Here is a 13,658-nt window from a genome sequence, read left to right on the forward strand (position 1 = left end):
GCAAACTCTAGAACGTTTGGGAAGAGAGAGTGGTAAATATTTGCTGGCTAACCCTGAAGGTCTATTTCAGAGGCTTCTTTAGGGCTGGGTTGGTGCTGATCGGCGGTCTGAGAGCCCACCTCCAGGATTCGGGACAGGGTGGATGAGCAGGGGCTCTGAACACAGCTCCATTGTCCCATCATCCACTAAGCACCTACTTGGCTGAAATCACATCACCTCAGAGACGTCATCTCTGAGGGTAAAAAGCAAGCTGAAATAATCCTTTCATGGGGCTTCCATTCTACCCGATGTGGGAAAGGAAGCCTCTACCCCATCCCTCTGCTAATACTGAGCCAGGGTAGGGGACAGAGCTTCAGCCCAAGATCTTTCTTTAATTCAGGATCCCAAATGGAGAAAGAAGACATGGATCTACTCTCCAAGGACAGCAATTCCTCTTCCTCAGAGGACTCGCCTGTGGATTCCAGCAGCTCTGAGGAAGATAATGGACATAAGGAGGACGGACAGGATCAGGGTGCTCTCTGGGGAGGCACCAGCCAGCCTTTGGTGACAGAGCTCTGGCCACAGTTTAAGCCTGGGAAGGTAGGCAGGGAACAGGAGAAGAGAAGAGATGGGACTGACTTCCAAATAGCATCAATTTCCAAACATTGAGACGATCACAGAGAGGAAGCCACGGGAAAGAGAGACAGAAAATCTAGAGCTGGATAACAAGAAGGAACCTGGGTTGGGAAAATGGAGATGGAAATGGAAAGACAGAGACACAGACTCGTGGACGTGGAAAGGGGATCATTTTTCTTGAGAATCTTGTAGGTGTCTGAAGTTCAGAAGGCAAGGAGGGGGGCACCGGAGCTGCTGGAGCTGGGGAGGACCCCCTCTTCCCTCTCATTACTTTGAGTAGCAGAGTCCTCTGGGGGACTCCTCTCCAAGGTCAACCAAAGAACTATCTCAACTTCTGAGCTCACAAGGGGGATCACAGAAAGCTGCCTGAAGGGAATGGTCTAGCCAGCCTACTAGAGCTCAGTGCCCAAGCCCGGAAAGGGAGATGAGGAGAAGAGATCCCTTTTTACTGAAGTCCCTCTGGCCACTTGGATAGGGAGGTCCCTTTCCTAACTTTCCATTTTTTATTCCAGACTCTTCGTTTTCTCCAACTTTTTGAGCCCCAGAAGAAACCATCTATGTGGGAGAAAGTCAGAAAGAGAATGAAAAAGAAGAAAGATCAGAGGAGACAATGTCCCTCGGAACCTAACAAGGGGGGTCCCCAGCTGGGAAGACCACCAGAGCCGGAGGAGTGCCTGACAGATGATGAGGTAATGCAGGGATGAGGGGGAGAACATCTTTTAGCCCAGATCCCATGTCTACCCTCATAATGTAGAGAGCTGGAACTCCAGAGAAGTATACTTGAAACAAGGACACTCACAACAAGGTGTTAACTCGGTGTGATTGATGAGATGATGTTTCTCTAGTTCCCATATACTTAGTACTTAGTATGGCGATGTCATGGTTCTACAATTGTAGATTCTACAATTGTAATTGTAACAGGTTATTAAAGGGCTAAGAGAACTGATGTAGCGTCCCCCCTCTGCATCCTAACACTCTTCAACTACTCTCATCACCCCCACTCCATCTTCCATTTCTTTCTTCAACCACAGTCCCTTCTGCTTCCACAATCCCATTCCTAGTCTTAACCCTGTCTAACTCACACCCATTGTTCTATGCTAGATAAAAATGATGGCTCCAGTGCCCCCACAGACTGCCTCTGAACCTGGCACAGAGTGCTCCCAGAACCCTCACACAGAGGAGGTGGCCCCTTGGCGCTATGGCCCTGCCAAGCTTTGGTACGACATGCTGGACATCCCTCCCCATGGGAGAGGTTTCGATTATGGATTTAAACTGAAAGAAAAGTCACAAGAGGAGGAGGAGCAGGCAACCCAAACCAACAACCCCCTGCTGGAGGATGAAAACTTCCTGATGGTCACTCAGAAATCCTGGGAAGATGACATTATCTGGGATAACAGAGATTTCCAAGAGCCCTGCTCAAATGACCAGAAAGCAGCTCTTGCAGGGTGGATTCCCTCTGAAAAGAACAGATTGCTCAAAACAGGTCAGAAAAAACTGGGATAATCATAGAAATGAGCCAGGGGGAGTTGAAATGGGTTTGGATTGTGGTTCTAGGGATGGGGGTATGTATAAAAATGGGGAAAATCCTGACATTGAGATGGAGCTGGAGATGAGAGTGGGGTAGGCAAGGGCAGAGCCAAGGTGTTGGAGAGGACACATGTTTCTTTCTGACCTTTGCTCATGACCCTCAGACTAATGACCAAATCCAGCCAATGAATTAGTTCTGGACTGGTAGAATCCACGAACATTAGGAGTGTAACAAACTACCACCAGAAGATAATTTTGAAGATAGCCAGAAAAGGTCTGTTTCAATCAAACACGGAGGCAGGAGGGCCAAGCTCAGGCAGGCCGAGCACAGACCCAGGCTCTGGGGGCTCTATGTCAGAGAATCTGCAGGGAGGAATCTATGGCAGCAGTGTTGGCTGCAAGTCAGTGGATCAGCAGAGAAGTTCTAAAACACCTGACACAAACGCAGAGGGTAAAGACTCCCCCGAAATGGGGAGTCTCACAGGACCTGGCCACGCTCACCCAGAACCTGGAGTGAGTCAGCACGGACCCAGTACAGCCTCGGCTGCTTATAGAAGGAGCTTGGGACACTTCCTCTGCCCTAAAAGCAGGGGAATTGGAAAAATAAATAAATAAATAAAAAAGCAAAAAAAACTCTGACCAGAGATCGATTTTATTGTGAAAGAAAAGAACAGATTTCAAACCTTTAGGAGACTAAAAGCAGATTGTCTCCAGATGAAGCTCCAAAGGGTGATATAAATTGGTCCTCATCACACAAGGCTCTCCTAGAAGAAATTAAAAAGGATCTTAAAAGAGAGCTAGAAAAAAATGAGGAAAGGAAATAACTTTGCAAGAAGGTTTGGAAAAGGGGAAACAGAAATTATCTGAAGAAAACTCACTACAGAATAGTGAAATGGAAATAACATAACTCCTTAAAAATAGATTTGACAAAATGGAAAAAAAAATAATTCTTTAAAAAACAGAATATGTGAAATGGAAAAAGAAAATAACTCTTTAAACTGAATTTTTGAAATGGAAAAAAAAATCCATAGAACAAAATAACTCATTTAAAAATTCAATTGGAGATAGATGGTCAAAGGATATGAACAGACAATTTTCAGGTGAAGAAATTGAAACTATTTCTAGGCATATGAAAAGATGCTCCAAATCACTATTGATCAGAGAAATGCAAATTAAGACAACTCTTGAGATACCACTACACACCTATCAGATTGGCTAAGATGACAGGAAAAGATAATGACGAGTATTGGAGGGGATGTGGGAAAACTGGGACACTGATGCATTGTTGGTGGAGTTGTGAATGGATCCAGCCATTCTGGAAAGCAATAGGGAACTATGCCCCAAAACTGTGCCTATCCTTTAACTCAGCAGTGTTACTACTGACTTTATATCCCAAAGAGATATTAAAGAAGGGAAAGGGACTTGTATGTGCAAGAATGTTTGTGGCAGGTCTCTTTGTAGTGGCCAGAAACTGGAAACTGAGTGGATGCCCATCAACTGGAGAATGGCTGAATAAATTGTGTAATATGAATATTATGGAATATTATTGTTCGATAAGAAATGACCAGCAGCCAAATCATTATTAATCAGAGAAATGCAAATTAAGACAACTCTGAGGTACCACTACACACCTGTCAGATTGGCTAGAGTGACAGGGAAAGATAATGGGGAATGTTGGAGGGGATGTGGGAAAACAGGGACACTGATACATTGTTGGTGGAGTTGTGAACACATCCAGCCATTCTGGAGAGCAATTTGGAACTATGCTCAAAAAGTTATCAAACTGTGCCTACCCTTTGATCCAGCACTGTTTCTACTGGGCTTATACCCCAAAGAAACACTAAAGAAGGGAAAGGGACCTGTATGTGCCAAAATGTTTGTGGCAGCCCTGTTTGTAGTGGCTAGAAGCTGGAAAATGAATGGATGCCCATCCATTGGAGAATGGCTGGGTAAATTGTGGTATATGAACATTATGGAATATTATTGCTCTGTAAGGAATGACCAGCAGGATGAATACAGAGAGGCTTGGAGAGATCTACATGGACTGATGCTAAGTGAAATGAGCAGAACCAGGAGATCATTATATACTTTGACAATGATACTGTTTGAGGATGGATTCTGATGGAAGGGGATCTCTTCGATAAAGAGAGCTAATTCAGTTTCAATTGATCAAAGATGGACAGAAGCAGCTACACTCAAAGAAAGAACACTGGGAAATGAATATAAACTGCTTGCATTTTTGTTTTTCTTCCTGGGTTATTTATACCTTCTGAATCCAATTCTCCCTGTGCAACAAGAAAACTGTTCGGTTCTGCACACATATATTGTATCTAGGATATACTGTAACCTATTGAACATGTAAAGGACTGCTTGCCATCTGGGGGAGGGGGTGGAGGAAGGGAGGGGAAAAATCGGAACAGAAGTGAGTGCAAGGGATAATGCTGTAAAAAATTACCCTGGCATGGGTTCTATCAATAAAAAGTTATTAAAAAAAAAAGAAAGTCACATAGAAAGATAAGTATAAATATAATAATAAACATAATGTTCATAAAATAATAATGGATAATGTTTATATAATATTTAACTTTACAAAATAAATGTAAATTATCACATTTGATCCTTACAATAAAAAAAAATGACCAGCAGGAGGATTTCAGCCTGGGGAGACCTGAGTGAAATGAGCAGAACCAGGAGCAACAACAAAACTATATGATCATCAATTCTGATGGATGTGGCTCTTCAGCAATGAGATGAACCAAATCAGTTCCAATAGAGCAGTAATGAAGTGAACCAGCTATACCTAGTGAAAGAACTCTGGGAGATGACTAAGAACCGTTACATAGAATTCCCAATCTTTCTATTTTTGTCTGCCTGCATTTTGATTTCCTTCACAGTCTAATAGTACACTATTTCTGAGTCTGATTCTTTTTGTACAGCAAAATAACGGTTTGGACATGTATACTTATTTTGTATTTAATTTATACTTTAACATATTTAACATGTATTGGTCAACCTGCCATCTAGGGGAGGGGATGGGGGGAAGGAGGGGAAAATTTGGAATAGAAGGTTTTGCAAAGGTCAATGCTGAAAAATTACCCATGCATATACTTTTTTTAAAGCTATAATAATTAAAAAATAATAATAGAGTTTCTAATGATAAGATAAAAATAAAAAATAAAAATTCAATTGGACAAATACAAAAAGAAGTAAAAAAAGTAAATAATTTCACTAAAAATCAGAACTGAACAAATGGAAATGAATGAGACGTCAAGAATCGGTCAAACAAAACCAAAAAAAAGAAAAAATAGAAAAAATAGAAAATACCTACTTGGGAAAACAACTAACCTGGAAAATAGATCTAGGAGAGATAATCCAAGGATTATTGGACTTTTTGAAAACCAGGATGAAAAAAAGAGCCTAGACACTATTTTCAGGAAATCATCAAAGAGAACTGCCTGGATGTCATATAATCAAAAGGTAAAACAGCCATTGAAAAAATTCACTGAACACCTCCTGAAATAGACTCCAAAATTAAAATTCCAAGGAATATTGTGGCTAAATTTCAGAACTATTGGACCAAGGAAAAATATTACAAGCAGCCAGAAAATAGCAATTCAAATACTCAGAACTTAGTAGCTTCCACCTTAAAGGATCAAAGGGCCTGGAATCTGATATTCTGAAAGGGAGTGGGTAGGCTTGGAGGCAGGGTCTGGGATAGGGATAAAAATGAAGAGAAAAATGTGTTTTTGGGAATAGAGATGAGAACAGTAACAGGAATGGGATTGGTGATAGATCTAAATAATTAGGATTTAGCTCTAATTGGAGCTGACTCTAATCTAGTTACCCTGACCTTCATCCCACTCTGCTCCCTCTGTAGGTGGCCATGATCTTTCCCAGCCTGGTGGGTCGATTTTCATCCCTGAGAGCGAAGACCTAATCTATGGCCAATGGGAAGACAACATTATTTGGGATGCCCAAGCCATGACCAAACCATTGTATCCTACAGTCCTAACCCTTAATGAAGATGATGAGAACCTCCTTCTGGGTACGATGGTTTTTATGGTCTAGTTTCATTATCCACCTGTTCCAGCAGGACCCTAAAACGCCTCCACACTGGCTAATGTGGCTATGGGTCCTGGGGAAATGCCTGGTGGGGAACAAGGCCGGAGTAGGAAGGCAATATGTAGGAGTAGCTTGGGGCTCTCTTTGGTGATAATGGGCTCCTGCTTTTCCAGCTGAGGCGCCTAGGTTGTGTTCATGAAGATTGGACTAGCTGTCCCTCGGGGGCCTTCCAGTTTTGAGTGTAAGACTGAGGAATTGGGTGTTTGAATACCAGGGAGAATTCCCTGAGCTCCCAAGATTAGGTCACCTTGCTCAAGGGGCAGGATGGCCCAGTGGAAGGAGTTTTGTCCCATTACACAAATCTTAGTCAACTATAAATCAGTCACCCTCTTCTTTTTCCCCCCAGTTGATATCACGGAGCCTGTGGAAGCAGAGACGCCAGCTCCTAAATCACTGACCCCAAAGGGGTCTTTGACAAAGAACCAAATCATGTTCACATGCGGCATTATGGAAATGGATGAGGCTGAGCAGGTGAGCGTCTGGGGGCTCCGAGGGCTTCAGGAGTGACAGCTGAGGGGGAAGACCCCTGAAATTAGGTAACCAGTTCATCCCTACCACGCAATAAGCACTATTATAGGTCATCCATCCTTTTTTGGAAAGATCTCCAGAGAGAAGAAAACTTGCCTTTGGCTCACTTATTAGAGACCTTTTCCTTCTATAAAGTCTAAATTCATCTATCTGAAACTTGCACACGCCAGTTCTGACTCTAGCCCCCGTAATCAAGCAACACAAGACTGATCCCTATCCATTGTCCAGTCCTTCCAAGGTTTTCCCCAGCTAATCATCAGTAGATTTCCCCCCATTGCTTTCCTCCCATCCTGGTCATCCTTCTAGAACTTCCAACTTGCCAAGGTTTGTATGACTCTGTTTCTCTCCTTTTTTTCCCTCTTTCTCCTGCTCCTTTTCTTTCCCCTCTTTCTTTATGTCTCTCTCCCTGCCCTTCTTTCACATGAGGGTGCATAATCACACACACACACACACACACACACACACACAACTCTGCTCTGCTACAAAGGGCAGATGTAGGAGCCATGGCTAGAAGGTACAGAGAGACAACTATAGGGTTACTGTCAGCATAAGTGTCCTAACAATTTGGGGTCCCAGCGTCACTGGGAGATGCCTGATGACTTCTTGTGAGGATCCTTCTTCAAGGATGTCTTGTGACTTGATGGTGTCTGGGGTCTCCTGAGATTCTGTTACAAAGCTACCATAGCAGATAATATATGCAATCTTAGGGCCCACAGGACACTCCCTTTTTAAGGAAGAAAGAAAATATACTTCTGCCTCCCTCTTAAGCCAGGATTGGCTGTTGCAGTAGCCAAGTGCAGATACACCTTAAGGTGCTTTTTGCTTATTCTATTGTCACCCCGTTGTTTCTCTCCAGCCTCTAGTCCAGCTAAAAGCCAAGGACCCCTGGAACCTGTCCAATGATGAATTTTACTTCCCCCAGCAGCATGGCCTTGAGATTTCCTTCAGAGTCCCTATGATCCAGGTGAGATTCCCAGACATTTTTCTCATTTCCTGTCTCCCCTATGTTGGTTCAAGAACTTTTCTAGGGAAGATGCTTTAAATGTGAGCTGTGTCAAGTTCCATCCCCAGGTAGGAGGCAGGCAGATTTGGGAATCCAAGGATCAATCACAGATACTCCGAAGACAAAAAAAGTTTAAAAAATAATAGAATAAAATATATAAAATAAAAATAAAAGAATAAAGGGACCCCAAAAGAAGTAGAGAGATAGCTAGAGACACAAGGAAGGGGAAGACTATGATAGAGAAAAAAGCAAAAATAAAAACAGAAAGAGTGAAGTGAGAGGGAAACACACAAAGCCAGAGATCGAGGGATGGGAACAGACCAAAGGAAAGGGTCCGATAAAGATAGGGATATAGAGATGGAGGCAAAAGAAAGCAGGCTCAACTAGGTTGACCGAGAGGAAAACGGAGAGGAAAAAGACAAAGAAACAAAATTAGAGAGTAAGAATCAGAGATAGGGGAGGGAGGAAGAAAGGGAGAGACAGAGACACATGGGGAGAAGAGAGAGCAGTCATGGCAAGGACCCCTGGATTCCAAACCCGAGGCTGGACACTGAGGAGAAAGAGACCCTAGTGGGTATGGGGGGGGACTCTTACCCGTCCACCAGACTGAAGAGCCCTGACGTCCTTTCTCTAGCATTCAATACCAGCATTGAAGCTCCACTCCAGCCTTTTTCCTACCCACATGGGAGCTGAGCAACTTCGCCTGTTTCATCGACCCCCACTCAAGTGGACGGCCCGAGGACCCCAGCCTGTCCAGAACTTGACCCGTTACATCCAGAAGAAAGCCCAGGTGAGACCTTTCAGTCCTCTGTGCTGTCCTTACGTTTTTGGGAGGTCTCATTTTGGGATCAGAAATGCGAAATAAAATGTCCTTGTGGGACTTGGAACAATTTCCTCAGCCAGCGCGGTCCACCAGGTTCCCGATACGTAAAATAGCTTCTATTAAGGAGGATGTGGACTTTTTAGCACAGATGTGTGGGGGTCCATGCTTTGAGTTCTGATGGTGGGACCCACCTGTCTGACCTTTGGTGCGTTTTTTGCCCCTTCCTCCCTCCCCCCAGGAACGGCTCCAGGAGCTGAAGGCTTCGGGAGGAGGTCACATGTTTTTCATGAAGACGATCCAGGACCTGAGTGGGAAAGACGGAGATCTCATTCTGGTGGAGTGGAGTGAGGAGAATCCACCATTCATGAACCAGGTTGGAATGGCATCCCACATCCAGAACTATTACAAAAGGGTAAGTCCTAGCACCGGCCATGGAGGCGAGTCTGCTCCCGGTAGGTCTGAGGAGACACAGAGGGCAGCTCCGCAGGCACAGAGTAGGAGGAGATGCTCCCATGCCCAGGGGTGCAAGAATAGGGCTCCAGAGCGGCTCTTTCCAATGGCGAGGTGATTCAGGCCAGTTCCAATGATCTTGCCATGGAGAGAGCCATCTGCCCCAGAGAGAGAGTCCTGGATCACAATACAGGATTTTTTTGTTGTTTGCTTACATTTTGTCTTCTCATTTTTCCCCTTTTCCCCCTGATTTTTCTTGTGCAGCATGATAAATGTAGAAATAAGTATAGAAGAACTGCACATGTTCAATACATATTAACTCACTTGCCATCTAGGAGAGGAGGCGGGGGGAAGGAAGGGACAAAAAACTTCTGGAACACAAGATTTTGCAAGAGTGAATGTCAGAATATCTATGCATATGGTTTGAAAATAAAAAGCTTTAGTTAAAAAAAATATATAGCTCCAACAACCAAATCCATAGTAGCTATTTCTCTAAGACTTCTCCCTCTGTGTCTTTGTGGTTCTCCAAGACAATGTGTTTAGCCATTTCTGAAGGTATGATATTCCCATGGTCCATTTCTATTTTTCTATTGGCTTCCTTGTGTGCATTTCAATCCTTCTTCTTTTTGACTCTATGTCCCCCAATATCTGTTTTTCCTTCTCTTGATATCTCATCAATTATTTTTCTGTTTCCTTCACTCCTTTCTGTTTTTTCTCAGGCATTCATTATCTGGTCACCCCTTCTCCTCTGTCTCAAGTCCCCTCCCTTTCTTCTCCCATTCTCCTCTTTCTTTATTCTGCATCATCTTTCCCCTTCCATCTGAATGTTGGAAGTAGGTGAACAGAATGATATATGACTTTCTTCCTCAACCGTGTCCAAACTGATGCTAATTTTTTTTAATCTGGTAGTGACTCTGAAGGCATTTCTTCCCATTGGCTCACTGGTCCTTTGTGGAGGAAAGGCTTACTGCTCCTTCTCTGAATTCCATAATGACTATTCTACTCTGGACTGCAAGAACTCCACAGACTAGCACTGATTTTCCTCTAAAGGTACCTAGCCATACCTCCCTGGAATGAACCATGGGATCACTCAGACCAGCATCTTATCTCCAGTGTCCTCCTCCTCCTCCTCCCTAATGCTTCTCCCTTCCCTTGAGCAGGTTTTTCTCTTTTCTCGACCCTCTCCTCATCCTTCCATGCTAAAAGGCTCACCACACCTAGGAAATAGCCCTTTATAATCAGTAATACGCACTTGGAGCCTAGGTGATGCCGTGGATAGAACGCCAGGCCTGAAGTCACGAAGACTCATTTTCCCAAGTTTAAATCTGACTTCCTAGCTGAGTGACCCTGGCCGAGTCACTTCACTCTGTTTGCCTCAGTTTCCTCATCTGTAAAATGAGCTCAGGAGGAAGTGAACACCCTCTCCATTTTTCAACAACAAATGGGCGAGTGAGTTGAGGGGAGCGTTGATCTAGGGAGTCCTGGGAGTTAGGCTGATCTATCTGTGTCTGGGTGACTGAGCGTAGTTCCCTGATGAAGCTCTGTCCTTTCTCTTCTACAGAAAATTGGGAAGGACACTGGGCCTCCTGCCTACAAATATGGGAACCTTGTGTTCTGTTCATCCTCCCCCTTTCTGGGGAAATTCCATGCTGGGCAGTTCTTGCAGGTAAAAGGATCTCTCCTTTTGATCCTAGACCTAGCAGAGCCAGGGCTCCAGAAGCCCGATGACTTTCAGCATCTCTGCTCTCCCGGATCTCCTTGTTCTCCCTGTCATTACCTTTCCTCTCTGTCTCTCTCTTCCTTCTCACTTTATTATCTCTCAAAGGATCTCTATCTCTTCCTTTCTTGCTTTCATCCATCCATTTTCCTTTATTCTCGCTCCCTCCCTCCCATTGCTCTACATTTCTTAAAGTTTCTTTCTTCCTTACTTTCTTCCTCCCCTCCCTCCTCCTCCTTCTTTCTCTCCCTTCTTTTTTCTTTTTATTCTTCTTCCATCTTTTTTCGTTATTCTTTCTCTCATTTCTTTTCTTCTCTCTCTGTCTTTGCCTCTCTCTCTCTCCCTCCCCCTCTCATTCTCTCGCTCTCGCTCTCTCACATGCTCTTGCTCTCTCTCTCTCTCTCTCTCTCTCTCTCTCTCTCTCTCTCTCTCTTTCTCTCTCTCTCCTCTCCCCCCCCCCTCTCCCTGTCTCTCTCTCTCTCACACACACTTTTGCTCTTGTTCTCCCTCCCTCTCTCCCCTCCCTTTCTCCCTTGCTCCATGTTCTCATTCTCTCTCTCTCTCTCTCTCTCTCTCTCTCTCTCTCTCTCTCTCTCTCTCTCTCTCTCTCTTTCTCTCCTTCCCTCCCTCTCTCGCTCTTGCTCTTTCGCACACTTTTGCTCTTGCTCTCCCTCCCTCTCTCCCTTTTCTTTCCCTCTGTCTATCTTGATGTCAGTTGACAATAGAAATGTACAGTAATGGGAGAAGACGACTTCGGGGAATTGTGACAGGTTTGGCTGATGGTCGAGTGTGTGGACAGGGTATCATTCGGCCAGCATGCAAGAGTGGCTGGAGAGGGCAGCTGGGGGGCGCAGTGGAGAGCGCATCAGCCCTGAAGTTAGGAGGACCTGAGTTCAAATCTGGCCTCAGACACTTAACACTTCCTGGCTGTGTGACTCGGGCAAGTCACTTAGCCCCGACTGCGTCAGCCAAAAAATAAAAATAACAAATAAAAAAGTGGCTGGAGGACCCTTTCTCCCCTCCTAACAGGCTATAGAGAACAAGCTTTTCCGGGCTCCCATCTACCCACATCAGATGGCAGACACTGACTTTCTGGTCCTGGTGACAAAGGACGGCTGCTTTCTGCGGGAGGTGAATGACATATTCACTGTTGGGCAGCAGTGCCCGCTGGATGAAGTTCCTGCCCCCAACTCAAAAATGGCCAAGGATTACATCCATGGATTCCTCCAGGTAATGTGAGAGTGAGTGTGGGAATGGAGTCGGACAAAGGGGGCGTCTCAGATCGCGGGCAAGAAAACCAAGGGCCCTGGGGTCCCCAAAAGGGTATCAGGGGCTCGGCGTGAGGTTCTGGAAAGCTTCCAGGGGCGCAGGACTGGGCCCCAGAGGCTGGGGGTGGTTCCTGGGGACGAGTCGCTCTGGAAGGCAGGGAAGGGCTCGGGGCTGCTCCAGGACCACGGGAGGGAGGCCCTAGTCTGGGGCCGCTCCCGACCCCCCGCTTGTCCTCCCTTCTCCCACAGGTATTCGTGTACAGGAAGTTTTGGGACAGTCCCTTCAGGCCTCGGAGGATCCGCATGGAGCACATCCGCCAGGCCTTCCCCAAACTCGCCGAGAGCAGCATCCGAAGGCGCCTCACCAAGTGTGCGGATTTCCACCGGACAGGTGAGGGCCTGGCCTGTCGCGGGGAAGGTGAGAGGAAGAGGGAGACGGGCTGCATGCTTGTGGGGAGGTGGGAGCCAGGAGGGAGATGCTGGGGGGACCATGGGGAGGTGGGAGCCAAGAGGGGGATGCTGGGGGGCCTCTGGGGCTGGGATGGGGAGGTGGGAGCCAGGAGGGAGATGCTGGGGGACCTCGGGGCCGGAATGGGGAGGTGGGAGCCAGGAGGGAGATGCTGGGGGGCCTCTGGGGCTGGGATGGGGTCCCGGAGCAGGCCTTGCTCCCTCGGGCGGCCATTGCTTTTCCAGGGCGCTATTTCAATTGGTGGGTGCTGAAGACTGGATTCCGCTTACCCAGCGAAGAGGAGCTGAGGGTCATGATGACCCCAGAGAAATGCTGTGCCTTATACAGCATGCTGGCCGCCCAGCAGCGTCTCAAGGTGACTGACCATGGGCTCGGCGGGTGGGTCGGGAGCGAGGGGAAGTGAGAGAAATGGGGGGAGGGGTGTCCCAGAATCTGAGCCCCGAGTTTGGGCACTGATTCTACTGCCCAATAACCTTGGGCAAGAGACGGATGGTCTCTGGGGCATTTCCTGCATCCGAGACCCTGTTATTTAGTGTCCGGTAGCCCCTGATCTCGGGGCTCTGCCCAAAGGGGAGCCCCCATTCCTCCTGGGACCTTCCCCATCTTGTGGCTGCCAGGGAAGGGACCGCCTCTGATCCCCCTCGGACCGGCCGCTGCCGAGCGCCTGCCTGGCTCCCAGCACCTGAGAAGTGCTCCCAGAACGGCTGAATGCTGACGAGGTTTCTTTGTGCAGGACGCCGGCTACGGGGCACTGTCCCTCCTGGCCACGGAGGAGACCAGCACTGAGGGTGCCGGCCTGGAGGATGAGGTGGCTAACCCCGGGCCGCTCTAGCCCTGGGCCCCTTCCCCGGGGCGGGGGGGAGAGGGTGGGCTCTGTCCCGGGGGATTTCCAAGGAAGCCCGAGTCTGGAGGGAGAAAGATCGAACTCCTCAGTCCCCGTCCTCCCAAATCAGTCTGACCTGCCCCGAGCCAGGGCCCGCCCCTCCTGACACTGGGAAAACCCCCGTTTTGGGGAGAGTTGGGAGGGGGGATGCACAATGCTGAGCCCCCCACTGTCAGTCTGACTTGCCCCGAGCCAGGGCCCGCCCCTCCTGACACTGGGAAAACCCCCGTTTTGGGGAGAGTTGGGAGGGGGG

General features: G+C 46.9%; 1 protein-coding gene across 1 annotated transcript; it reads left to right on the forward strand.

The window, feature by feature from the left end:
* Positions 1–387: 387 nt before the first annotated feature.
* LOC127557575 (transcription initiation factor TFIID subunit 1-like) lies at positions 388–2,637 on the forward strand. Its single transcript, XM_051990884.1, has 3 exons — positions 388–579; positions 1,128–1,304; positions 1,717–2,637. The coding sequence occupies exons 1-3, from the start codon at positions 388–390 to the stop codon at positions 2,116–2,118; spliced, it is 771 nt and encodes a 256-aa protein (XP_051846844.1). The 3' UTR covers positions 2,119–2,637.
* Positions 2,638–13,658: the final 11,021 nt, after the last annotated feature.

The sequence above is a fragment of the Antechinus flavipes genome, chromosome 3, assembly GCF_016432865.1.
Source record: "Antechinus flavipes isolate AdamAnt ecotype Samford, QLD, Australia chromosome 3, AdamAnt_v2, whole genome shotgun sequence".
Lineage (NCBI taxonomy): Eukaryota > Metazoa > Chordata > Mammalia > Dasyuromorphia > Dasyuridae > Antechinus > Antechinus flavipes.